Source organism: Sander vitreus, chromosome 11 (assembly GCF_031162955.1).
Source record: "Sander vitreus isolate 19-12246 chromosome 11, sanVit1, whole genome shotgun sequence".
Classification (NCBI taxonomy): Eukaryota; Metazoa; Chordata; class Actinopteri; order Perciformes; family Percidae; genus Sander; species Sander vitreus.
In genome coordinates this window covers 322,067-334,536 of record NC_135865.1, presented here as the reverse complement: position 1 = coordinate 334,536, position 12,470 = coordinate 322,067, and the positions used below count along the sequence as shown (strand labels likewise).

Sequence of the window (12,470 nt, the reverse complement as noted above, 5' to 3'; positions counted from 1 at the left end):
TCATCTGTTGCTCAGGCTCATTGTGCAAGGCCCTCCTCTTCACCACTGACAGCATACAGTGAGTAATTAGTCTGTTCATTCCATTTAGATGTATTACCGTCAACCCTTTATCTTGCCTTCCTCCTTTTTTTCTTAAGAGAGACTGACAGAGGACTAGGGATTTAAAAAAAATGCAATACCAGTATCAATACCCATACCCTTAAATATAGTGATACTGATACCAATAGGGTACTTCATTAAATACCTTTTTTCCTACTTTATTGGATACCCATCATATGAATGGAAGCATCTCGACGTGCTGAACTGCCAACTCAAATACACGGTGCACGACTTCGCCACACCACTGACTATGTGTTGTAGGTGCAGCGGTAGTGGGCCAATCACACATCGTGTTTAATCAAGGAACGCTTGCAGTGATTGGCTGCCAGCAAAACCAATAGTCATTTTTTTCAAGATCTGGGTACAAAAAGGATCGCACGCAGGTATCGTTTGACTGGAGAAGTTCCGATACTACTTGGTACAGGGTTATATGGGTCCATACTTTAAAAGGTATCGAGTACCGATACCCAGCCCTACTAATGACTTATAGTTACTGTACTTCCATCAGGATGAAATATTTGTTGCCACATACAGTACAGTTTCCATGAAGGCAATGGCTTATGGGGTCCTAGGTTTCTCATGTGCTTCTTCATGCATATTCATCATTCACTCATTCTTTTGTTTGTCTTACGTCATTTTAAAATATCAATTGTTGTTAATCAGCGAATATTTACAGCTTATCTCTCAATGAAGTTACTGAACAGTTCTTCACTTGTAAAAGCGTTGTGTTCTGGCTATACTTTCTTTCTCCTGGATGAAGTGAACAGCACTGTAATCTACCTGTCTGTTCAACTCGAGGACAGGATAAACTTAAAGTCAGTGTCGATAGATAGATAGATAGATAGATAGATAGATAGATAGATAGAGAGATAGACAGACTTTATTAATCCCAAATTGGGAAATGACTCTGTTACAAGCAGCAAGTTACTTTGACATACGTACATACTCACTCACACAAAATACAGAAAAAACAAGAAATATACTAGAAATAATTAATAAGATTAAAAAAATAAGATAACGATAAGAAATGCCAGAACACTACTGAAAAAAATATACTTAGAGGGATGAAAAAGAATGTACTAGTGTAGAAAAAAATCTTCAATCTACCTAACAAATATACTATATATAATATATACTATATATATAATATACAAAAATACTAGGGCTTGGCCGTTTAGTCGAATAATCGGTCATTTGATCTAATTCGACTGAGATTTCTTTAGTCGATTAGTAATTTTGTATGCTTTTTTCAGTGTGAATGACTTATTTCCAAGAAACTTATGAGCACATCTCTGGTAAACACAAGATATAAAGTGGTGCGTTTGCATGATCCCTGTGGAGAATGTCATTTTTTACAGCTCTCTCAAATAAATCAACGAATCAAGTCGAGGTATATGTATGTGTATAACTACACTCAGTCATCAGCCTTTCCTCTATTAGTCATGGTTCCTCCCGCTCCGGAGTCTTTCTGAGGGCTGAATCTGTTCTTACCACACACCGAGGGAGCGGCAGGCTTGTCACAGCCGAAGCTCACTAGGTCGACATAAGTACTCGCGCCCCTTCAAAGGGTTGTGCCACTGCCAGCGGCCAGCAGACGTTTTTATCTCGAGTTCAGCTCCTTGGGGCTATTGAGAATTACAACACCTACTTGTCTGTGTTTCTGCAAGCAGAGCCGCTGATTACCTGTCAGAGCAGACACATTTACTATACAGCCTGATGTGATCGGCAGGCAGTCGGAGAACTTCTGACTTTTCTTGGTGGCTTCAGGCAGCTACTTACTGTAAGGTTTTGAGCATCCGCTTGCCTTCTCTTATCTTACACCGTCTAATACCTGATGTGAAAGAGACCCTGTCATTTTGCCCACCCAAACAGATAGAGAAAACACTTCCTGGTAGCCTCGAGAGTGGAAAAGCGCGTGGTCTCGACTTGTCTGTAGCTCCAGGGCTTAATAGGCGAAGTGAACAAAAGGGGATTATTATGTATTAGCTGTGGGACTGGAGAGGGGAAAGGGGTGTAAGTGGATTGCGACTGCAGACACTTTGTGGAATAACAGGAGCTAAGGCTTTGCTATGAACATAGCAATAAAGCTCACTCACGAAGATAACAGCACAATACAAGTCATCAGATTAACACAGGAGGTCTCCACTCTCTCCATCTCCCACCATCTGTGTTTTTCTATTCATCTTTGACCTTCATCCCCCGCCCATTCTTTTTGCTTCTTTGCTCTAACTTTTACTCCGTCTTCACAGACCTCCAGGACTGACGGGCAGCCCAGTCATCTCAGATATTTCCCTGATCCGTCTGTCACCCCATGCGGCACCCGGGACGGGTGAGTCACTGTTCAGCCCTCCGCATCATTACGTCAGCCCCCACATGGAGCACTACCTACGCTCGGTGCACAGCAGCCCCACCCTCTCTATGATCTCAGCGGCCCGAGGACTGAGCCCTGCTGAAGGTAAGATTCACCCCACATAGTTGGAGCACCACCAATATATTGACTATGATATCTATCTAATATGTACATGTTCTGTGTTGCTAATACCAGAGCTAAAGAAACGTTATCACACTACTGTATCTCCCAGAATAAATTCAACCGCTTGTATTTTAGCTCTTCGCCTAGTCTATATCCACGACGTTCCACTTGATTGGGATTGCTCCGTTGGCGCCGGATATTCCGCCGTATGTCCTTCTTTTCGGCCAGATGTCCGTCCCCTTCCTCTTTCTTTGTGTTGGCGTTCTAAACTCTGGTGGATTTGTGAGGACTATGGTTAACTGCTCCTCAGATCTCTGCAGGGTAAATCCAGACAGCTAGCTAGACTATCTGTCCAATCTGAGTTTTCTGTTGCACGACTAAAACAACTTTTGAACGTACACATGTTCCACCAAAACAGGTTCCTTCCTGAGACTATTTTGCAGAGACACCAGGGCTCTTAGTGTCGCCCATGACGATTGTGATTGGTTTAAAGAAATGCTAATAAACCAGAGCACTTTTTTCCCATCCCGGTGTGCTGTGTAGACTAGCCAGACCCTCCTCCGCAGCGCTGTGGAGGAGGGTCTGGCAATGCAAGACTACTCTTCACCCTACATTACATTTGCACTGCTCAGAGAAACTGCAGCTGTCAAGCAAATTCCTCTTCTTTTTGTTCTTAATGGTGGTCCGCAATCCTTGTTAAAGTGTATTATCCCATCCTACTGGGCTGCATTGTCTGGTGAATTTGGAGAATCATTTTCTCTTACATTTACAACACAAATCTGGAAAGACATTTTCGCTGTAGATTGTACACATGTATACAAGTTCATACACACAACTTGTGTACAAAGTACATTTACTCACCTATGGCAGCCAAGCACTGGAGCAGAATGTGAGAAAGACATGCAGATACTTCTCACATGCTGTCATTCACTTGTGCTCGTATAGAAGCCTAATATGTGAGTGACTTCCAATGCCCAGGCAAAGGTGTTCATCAATAAACACTCTCATACCCAGACACTCAGCCTTAGTCTTCTTATGATGTATGCAGTGTTCATAATACGAAGAACAAACTGTGAGTAATTTGGAAAATCTTTCGCATGGCGCCTATTCTGCAGCCGCTTTGACCAGTTAACATTAAAGAGGTGAGATTAGAGTTGAGCGGGTTCAGAATTTAAGTATCCTGTTCAGTATAAAACAACTCCGTCTGCTTGGCCACAGCTCACCGCATACACACTCTAGTTTACACAGTTGATTATTTAACTGACGGCGATAATTAGTCTCGCACCTTACACATTCCACTACGTGAGGTACTGAAGCACACCTTTCATCAAGCATGTTATGGTGTTTTTGCATGTGTGTGCAATGCATGCTGGTGATTTTCGGGTGTATCTGGGATACACTTTGCGGTATGGGCAACTTCCCTGCTCGTTCAAATATATATATATATATATATATATATATATATATATATATATATATATATGTTTGAGCAGGAGAGAAACCATGGAAATCAGCACAGAAAAAAAAAACATGACTAAACTATTGAGTTCACACGATGACAGACCTGTCCTCGCTCCCCCTGTTCAAACAACAGGTTGGAGAAGTGAGGAGCCACAGGCCTGCACCCAGCACCGATAAATCATGAAGCGCACACTGCTGGCAAGTAATGCCTCCCCGCCTTTCAAGAGAAGCAATGCGGAAGAGATGCTGTCACTGATAAAGTAAAGCAAGGAAGTATGGCACCAAATGGAGGGCACTGTGCAGCTCTGCAGAACATAAATAAAGTCTGTGGAACTGCGGAGCTCAGTGGAGCATGTGTAAACCCTCTGATAGGGATACCTGGGTGCCAGCCATGTAAAACACTAACTGTTTAAGGAATACTCAAAGCTGGAAGATTACTAGAATATTGCACACAAGTAAAAGTACTTTAGCTTTAGTGTGTAACTTTTTTACATTATAGAACGTCCGTTACATTCAAGCCATTGCCAAATGAGTTGAAACAAAACTAATTAAGACTCTCAGCTCCACACAACTCTCTCTGGATTTCTCAGTATGAGTTCAGGAGATTGTGGCGTCTGGTGACTTTCGCGCGCAGAAAATTGAGTGAAGATAATTAAAACTTCTGAAGAGTCCATCATGTATTTTATTCCTCCGTAGCCTCCTTGGTAAGTACAATAACTGTGTGGAGGAGGGGTGGGGGTGGTGCGCGATCACGGAAGGCCTGTATCATGTGGATGCGCCGACGGTGTTGTTGTTGTTATTTAGAATTCCTCATGGGGGAGACAGAAACTATGCACTATAGCTTTAAATAAATCTATTAAAAAAAATAAATAAATATTTACTCTGAGTAAACGTTACGACGTTGCTAAACATTACAGATGGAATTATTATTGATGTACACAGTCGCATACATTTAGCATTTAGATAGACTCAACACACACTTGTTGTTCACATTAGATCGTGGGTGCGTTTGATTTGGCCCATAACCCATAATGCGATGAACCTTAACCCTTTTATTGCATTGTTGTGCATGTATGTACTGTTCCCTAACTGCTAACGCCAGCCCCGGGTGCAACACACACACACACTCTGACTGAATGTGTAAAATTGCGATTTTTAAAGATAGTACACAAAAAACGACTTTGTTACAGTAATGAGAGTAAATGTAATCTGTTACTTCCACCCCTGCTTATACTATATAAATTACCATGATCCCTAGTGTAATGCCATAGTCATTGTGACATCAAATGAAACTCGATGTTCCCCTCAGGATGAATTGTAATAACTGTGGTGCCCCCTTTAAAGGTTCTGAGCTGTTTCATGCTGGAACTTTTCACGATAGTTTAACATGCTCACAACCAGGTCTGTGGGTTATCTTGAGTTACCGGGTCATGATTTCTGGAAAGAGACATTGCTGTTGTATTTTTTAGGGGCTTTGCGCACCACAAGCCGAGTGCTATCTAGTTCCTTTATATTGGAGAGAAGGCAGACATATCTTCAACACTGGGCAACTTACACCCAAATAGCACTATAGGTAAAAGGAAAAATATGTAATTTCTAATTTTGGTGTGGAACTGTCCCTTTAACTTTCCATCTTTCACCATTGTCAGGTCAAAATTTAGATTTGTCCAATACCTTAGTTTATAACCATCAAACTAATGACATTCCCATCTGTGAACATGGAAAACATTATACCTGCTAAACATCAGCACAGTGGTGTAGTCTACATGATACGCAGGTATACGCAGTATACCTACTAAGAAATCTCCAGGATTTCCATATACCCACTTACAAATGTGCAATGATACGCAACAACATATTTTTGTGACAGAACTTTCACTTCAGATATTTGTATTCACAAATACGGGGTCGAGTAATGTGACAGCAAACTAAACTAACACTGCAGAACATGCAGAGAGACTTCTTTCATCTTTCATCAACCCGCTCCTCGCTGAGCGCTGAACATAGTGTGTGCGTAGCGACTGGGCCTAAATGCTCTGCTTACACCAACGCCAGTATCCTCCATTCACCACACATTTAAGACAAATATAAGGAGCCTATTTTATTTTGTCCTTGTTGCTTTGGGGTCAACTTTTGTGATCCAGGCTTAGGTCCCTGATGTGAAAAGCCCCTTATTGCTTTATATTCCATTATATTTTGGATATATTTTGAATGTCCTCTGTGTTTTCCTTCTCATAGGATAAATAAAAGGTATTCCCACTATAAATTGGTGCATACAAGTGTATCAGAATGCAGGATATTAGTCTTTGAAATAAAAAAGTACCCACCCAGACCCCACGCTTTGTTATGTGTCCCCCCCCAAAAAAGGCCCATTCTGAGCCAGGAAAAAACAATACATTAGACTACACCACTGCATCAGCATGTTAGCATTGTCACGTATGTTAGCATATGGCTCAAAGCATCACTGCACCTACGTACAGTAGAGCCCCACAGAGCCACTAGCATGGCTGCAGACTCTTAAGCAGTGTCTGACATGATCACATCCTATTTACTATATATAACACACACCATTATCCCACACCATTTTGTTACACTGTGAAATGCATGTACTATTTAGTCCAAAATCTCAGTTTACTCCTAAAGTAAACTGCTCAGCCTTTCCCCTTATCGGGGGTAGTGAATGAGTGGACGAGGGAGTGAATTCAGACACAGCTTTAGTATTATTTCACTACCACTAGGTGTTGTGTTTGTGTGGAAAAATCACCTTTTTTTACCAGTGTAACTTTTTGTCTGATTGTTTTGGGACCATTGGAGGCTTAGCTGTCATCCTCTGTGTTCATAAGTGAGGTCACACACGCACTGAAGCAAAATGTGACTGAGGTGGTAACGTGATCTGGCAGCCGTGGAGAAACTAAAGGAATATGGCCGGCTCGCTGCTGCGGGAGCACAAACACACTGCCTGTGCACTGTTGCCACAGCCATGGCCTAATAGGTTCTGATGGATCCAGATTTTTTGGTGGTTATGTGTGCGCCAATGTGTATGTGAGGGTGGGGGAGGCTGAGGTTTTTGCTCTCCCAATATCCCACTTGGCCTCCAACCAGTGATCCCAACCCCCTCTTCCCTCTGTTTCCACCAGCATGCATATTAATCCACCATCGGCCCACACACCCCTCCCCACTGGGGGAGGAAGGGAGAGCAGGAAATGGAGGAAAGCGGGGAGACAGGCACAGTTAGATGTAGGAAAAAAGGAAAACCAATCCATCCTTCACTCTCATAGTTCTTGACACGTTTAAATGTGGCTTCACTGGGCGCAGGTGTTAACACATTTTACGTCAATATTACCTTTGCACATGCAGCGTTAAAGGCTTCCTCAGCATTATGAGTGTGCATCTGCGTGCACCTGCACTCTGTGTATGACTTCAGCCTGTCAAACTTAGTGCATACACAACACCAGAGAAGTGCAGGAATGTGGTATTCCTTCCCTCTGCAGCCCCCCACCCCTCTCACACACCCCTTTCTGCACTGATCCATCTCTCCCTCTGCTTCCTTTACTCCCTAGAGATACTTTCCCACAGCCCAGCGAGCCTCAAAGACATCAGACATCTTTTATCAAAAGCCTCATGCCCCGGGGCATGCACGCAAGCACAAATCTTCAAATCTGTAAAACAGATCACTCGTCTCCTCCGTTGAGTCCTTCTCGCGGCCTTTCTGTTCTTGTCTTTGTTTTGTCATTCTGTCAATGGCTATGTCAAATGATAAAATCTAACTGTATTTTGCTCAGCCATGTCAAAATGCGTCACTTCGCGGGTTATGACCACTGTACTGAAGCACCAGCAGGAATTACTTGACAGAACTTACCTCTCAGGGTTTTCCCTGCCATGACTCAGCTTATACCGCCTTTCAAACCAAGCATGGTTTGCGCTGTGCTTGCCTCTGGGTCCAGCGCACATTTACAGCGCTTTGCCCAAAGTTCAATCAGGTCGATGCAGCGAACGCCGTCGATGCAGCGAACGCCGTCGTGGTGCGCCGCAAGCCATTGAAAACAATGGGGTTTAGAGTGCTGTGGTGCCGTTGCTGCATTTGGTCTAAAGGGTCATTTAGGGAGAGGAGAGAGGGAGGTTCAATTAAATTTTATTTATAGTATCAAATCATAAGAAGAGTTATCTCGAGACACTTTACAGGTAGAGTAGGTCTAGACCACACTCTTTATATTACAAAGCCCCAACAATTGTGTGTGTCGGTGAACTAGCCGTAAGGTTATAGCTGTGAGCATAGCAGTGCAGACTGTGTACAGTTTATCTGTCAGTAAATAAATGCTACAACTCCTCAAGGCCCAAGCCAAGTTCCTGTGTCTTGCTCGCTACCTGTTAGTTAAAGTGAAGGCAGTTAGCCACGGAGCTAGCCACAACTTCAGCATAGGCTCACTTACTTAAGGTGGGCTGGCTTGAAGGTGGACCAGCTATTCTTTCTCCATGTTTTGCTTTAGTAATCTCTCCCTCGCTGCAACCGACAACCACCAAACCTTATGCAAGTAATTGTGCAATGATGTCCCTGATATGCAAATGAGTGCATGTCGTCATCTGTACCTAACGCACTATTATTTCAACTAGAGAAAAATTAACCTGTCATCTCCTATTTGTTCCTCCCATTTCTGCTGCAGTGACCCACGAACACCTGAAGGAGCGCGCCCTTTTCAGCCTCCCCCCTCCACCGCCTGGGGCCAACTCCACAGAGTACTACCACCTGATGGCCAGTGCCAGCCAGCGGAGCCAGTACGGCGACCTGCTGATGCAGAGCAGTGCAGCGGCGGCGGCAGCTGCGGCGGCTGCGGCTCATCTACCGGATTACATCAGCCCCGTGGATGGTGAGTATTAAACAGTGTGTGCTTTGTTGCCTTTTGACAGAAATACAACTTAAGATGTTTTACTACATATTACTACAGATACACAGTCCAGCGTAACAGCACATTTGCAGTTAAAGCTTATGAATCATATCTTATTCCAGTTACACATTTAACTTCATCCTTTCCGAATGCTTAGAAATCTGTGCACATCCATTATCCATCCATTTTACTCCTAGTAAAACGCAGCGTATTTGGGTTTCACTGGGAGACTCCGACTCCTGAAATTGACAGTCAGCAAGATTGTTTCACTATAAAGGCGCTGACACACCAACCCGATAATCGGCCGTCTGACAGTCTGGCGATGTCAGTGACTCAAGTCTGTTCGGTGTGTTCCGTGCCATGCGAGGAGCTGTCGGCCTTCATTTTGGCCGACCTGACATGTTGCGTCGGAGGGCGGGCAGTCGGACTCCATGACCCATCTGATTGGTGGAGTGCTAACCCGGAAATGACGAGCGGGATTATCGTGACTAACGCCTCTCAAAATCTGACGAAAATCTTTTAAACTGACCTTTGTTGATCTGAAATGAAGACAGATTCAGCAACTGCACGGCCTATTTCTCTCTTAAAATGTTTTCAGAAACACTTTTCGGTGAACTATTTTAGTGAAATATGAGATTGTATTATGAAAAAGCCACCATGACAGTCTGGCTTTGAATTTCCGGAGAAACCTGACCCACGTGACGCGTTCGCCGGCCGGTAGCTATCTGTCCGTGAATTTGGGGGTGGGGTGGAGCGTCTGAAGCGGAGGGTTGTATTTGTTTGGCAGTTGAGTTCAATTATCATCAATCTTTGTGCAGAATCACTTACTGCACCTTTAAGGTATCAATGCTCAATAGTTACAGCTGATATGATTGATGATATTAAAAAGACAAACACATCTGATTGACACAGAGCTGTGACACTCTTCACACAAAAGGAGCTGGCAAACTTTTCAAGTGAAGCCTTTTTAACTGGCAAAGGGGACAGTCATCGCTCACTTTTAGTGATACACCCGCTACATCTGAATGATTTGCACATCATCAAATACAGAGAGGAGGGCCCGAAGATTCAAGAGATCCGTTAGCCTTGGAGCTTAGCAAACGTGGGTATTTTATAAACCTGGAACCAGATCCAAAAGAGAAGGGAATGCAACGCGTACTGAATCACCATCATGATACTGTATGTCAGTGGGATATTTTCATGTAAAAGTATTATTCATTAGCTCTAATTAACTCCCATCCCAGTAATACTAAAGCACATGCATGCCTTTCATCCCTGGTACAAGAGTAACAGCCAGATTTAACAGCCATCTTGCCCTTTGTTCTCAGCACCAAGCATGTTGATACCATCCTCTTATTCTTCCTCTAGAGGCTTTTTCACGCAAGAGTTCCCCACATCAAAGCCTTTGGAGCTTTTTAGACTTATATGTAGCATAGGGGCCGCGGCTAGTTGAGGGTTGAGGGTGCATAAACACTAAAAGCCCCGAGGCCAGGCGCTCGTAAAAACACGTTACTTTAGAGTCTCTCATTCTGATGGTGTTTCAGGTGTGTTTCTACTGTTACTATGGGTAACATCCTACCAAACAAATCCAGGGTAACTATTAAAAAACATTGGCAGCATGAAGAGAATATGGCTGTGTGAGGAGTGTTACCCTGAGACCTTTGTATCTGCTCTCTGTGTCCGGCAGTTAAGGCAGAGATTAACCTCAGTGGGCTGCATGCGCTGTCCACTTAATGGCAGGGATGAGGCAGCTTAACACTGACACACACACACACACACACACACACACACACACACACACACACACACACACACAGTGGCGAACAAAAACACCAACAGCCAGGCAAATGCTCACAAACTCATACACGTGTTTGCACACAAACTCACAGAGAGCAGCCTGTTCTTTCAAGCCAGTTAGAACCGCGGCCCTCTATCAAGATGACGGTCAGGCACCAGAACAGACGTTTGATTTCAGCAGCGAAACGCATCCAAGAAACCTTCAGCCCTTATGAATGGGGAATAGAAAGAGCACAGAGTGGAAAAAACTGTCCATGAAAGTCAGCCTTTTCGATGCCTGATAATCAAATACTCCCCTTGGCACTGACTCCTGCCCTGCTCCAGGAGCACTCGCTCTTTCTTTCATCCCGTCCAACCAACCAACCACCCACCCACCCAGAAAAAGAAAACGGCCCCAGTGCTTTCACCGCTGCAGTGTCACGCTCGCCCAAGTCACTGCATGACACTAATGCAGGCTTCCGCACGCACAGGTAGGAAAAGACAACAGAGAGAACAAAAGTGAATCAGATACGGGATCGTTTGGCAATTAATCTTTGAAATGGCCTCAATCACTTAGTCAAACACAGCGGTGCTGAAAGGGACCACCTCTCCTCCCTCCTCCTCCAACCACCTCAGTGACCGCTGCTGTGCTGCCTTGCCCACACTTGTTTTGGCGAGGCTGTTTGCTCAAATAGCCACATAGCCCCCCCCTCTCTCCTTTCCAACCCAGTGTCCACACTTGCTGCCACCATCCCGGCAGCTTTTATTTAGTGTTGGACCATGCTAGGAGTGATGTGGTCAGTTTTAGGCCACACTGCCATTTTGGTGGTTCTTCCATTGCGGGCTCCAGACACAGGGCCCATATTGACCAAGGCGGCCAGCTAATGGTCATCGCGGGCAGCCTCGGCCTGAATCAAAGGCCTTATTTACTGCCAGAGCGTGGGAGGAGGAGCGGCGGCAGAGGTGGCAAATATGTGCTTCATCCCTTACCGTTAGTTTTGGAAGGCAGGGCAGATAAAACCCATATTAAAAATCAATTTATGCACTAATATTTAGCAGACCCACCGCAAAAACTGGACTCAGTGAACCCATAGTATGGCTTCTCACTCGCCTCCCCCTCCTGCCCCTGTTTATCCTCTGGATAAGTGAATTGCGAGGCTGAACCAGGAAACACTGAGTGCTGCTGTGCAGAATTGTGCTGGTGGAAAAGCTGTGGACACATGTATCGGGGGAGGGGGGCTGGGGGGGTTGAAAGGGCTGCAGGTCTTACCGTTCCACTTATGCGTTTTAGGATTTACTGTTGGGCACGCCTCGAGTCGGACACTTAAACACAGGAATTTTTCTCTTATATGAAGGAGACATTTAAAAATCATGCAGTGTGATGAACAGGACTGCTAGACAAAAGGCCTCGCTGAAACACTTAGCTGCTTCTGTAAGTCGCTGTCGCAGTCTATGGTGTGTTTTTCAAACATCGTCTCCTGTCCTTCTCTGATGAGTGACATGAAGACCGAGATGAGTAGACTGGACTAAAACGGCAAAACAAGTCATTAAATCTAGAATTCTTACCTTAAGTAAAACTGGCCAGTAGTAGTTGTGGGTTTCATTTCAGTTCTTTCTTCAAGTCTTCTTGAATCACACGTGTGGATGGTTTAGAATTACATATGTTAAAAAAACAAGCTTGATTTCTTAGAAAATTCTGGTGTCAGACATTCTTTATTTTTACCAGCCGTGAGCCACGTGTGTCATCATGGTAAAACGTGGTCCTGGAGACAACTACT

The 12,470-nt window shown here is 44.2% G+C and overlaps 1 protein-coding gene across 4 annotated transcripts in view; it reads left to right on the top strand.

The window, feature by feature from the left end:
* gli2a (GLI family zinc finger 2a) overlaps positions 1-12,470 on the top strand; it is a 114,047-nt gene that overhangs the window by 73,712 nt on the left and 27,865 nt on the right. For all 4 annotated transcript variants that reach the window (XM_078262992.1, XM_078262990.1, XM_078262991.1 and 1 more), the window contains 2 exons: positions 2,349-2,554; positions 8,695-8,898. In XM_078262992.1, the coding sequence (XP_078119118.1) occupies positions 2,349-2,554; positions 8,695-8,898 (410 nt within the window). The remainder of the gene's footprint in view (positions 1-2,348; positions 2,555-8,694; positions 8,899-12,470) is intronic.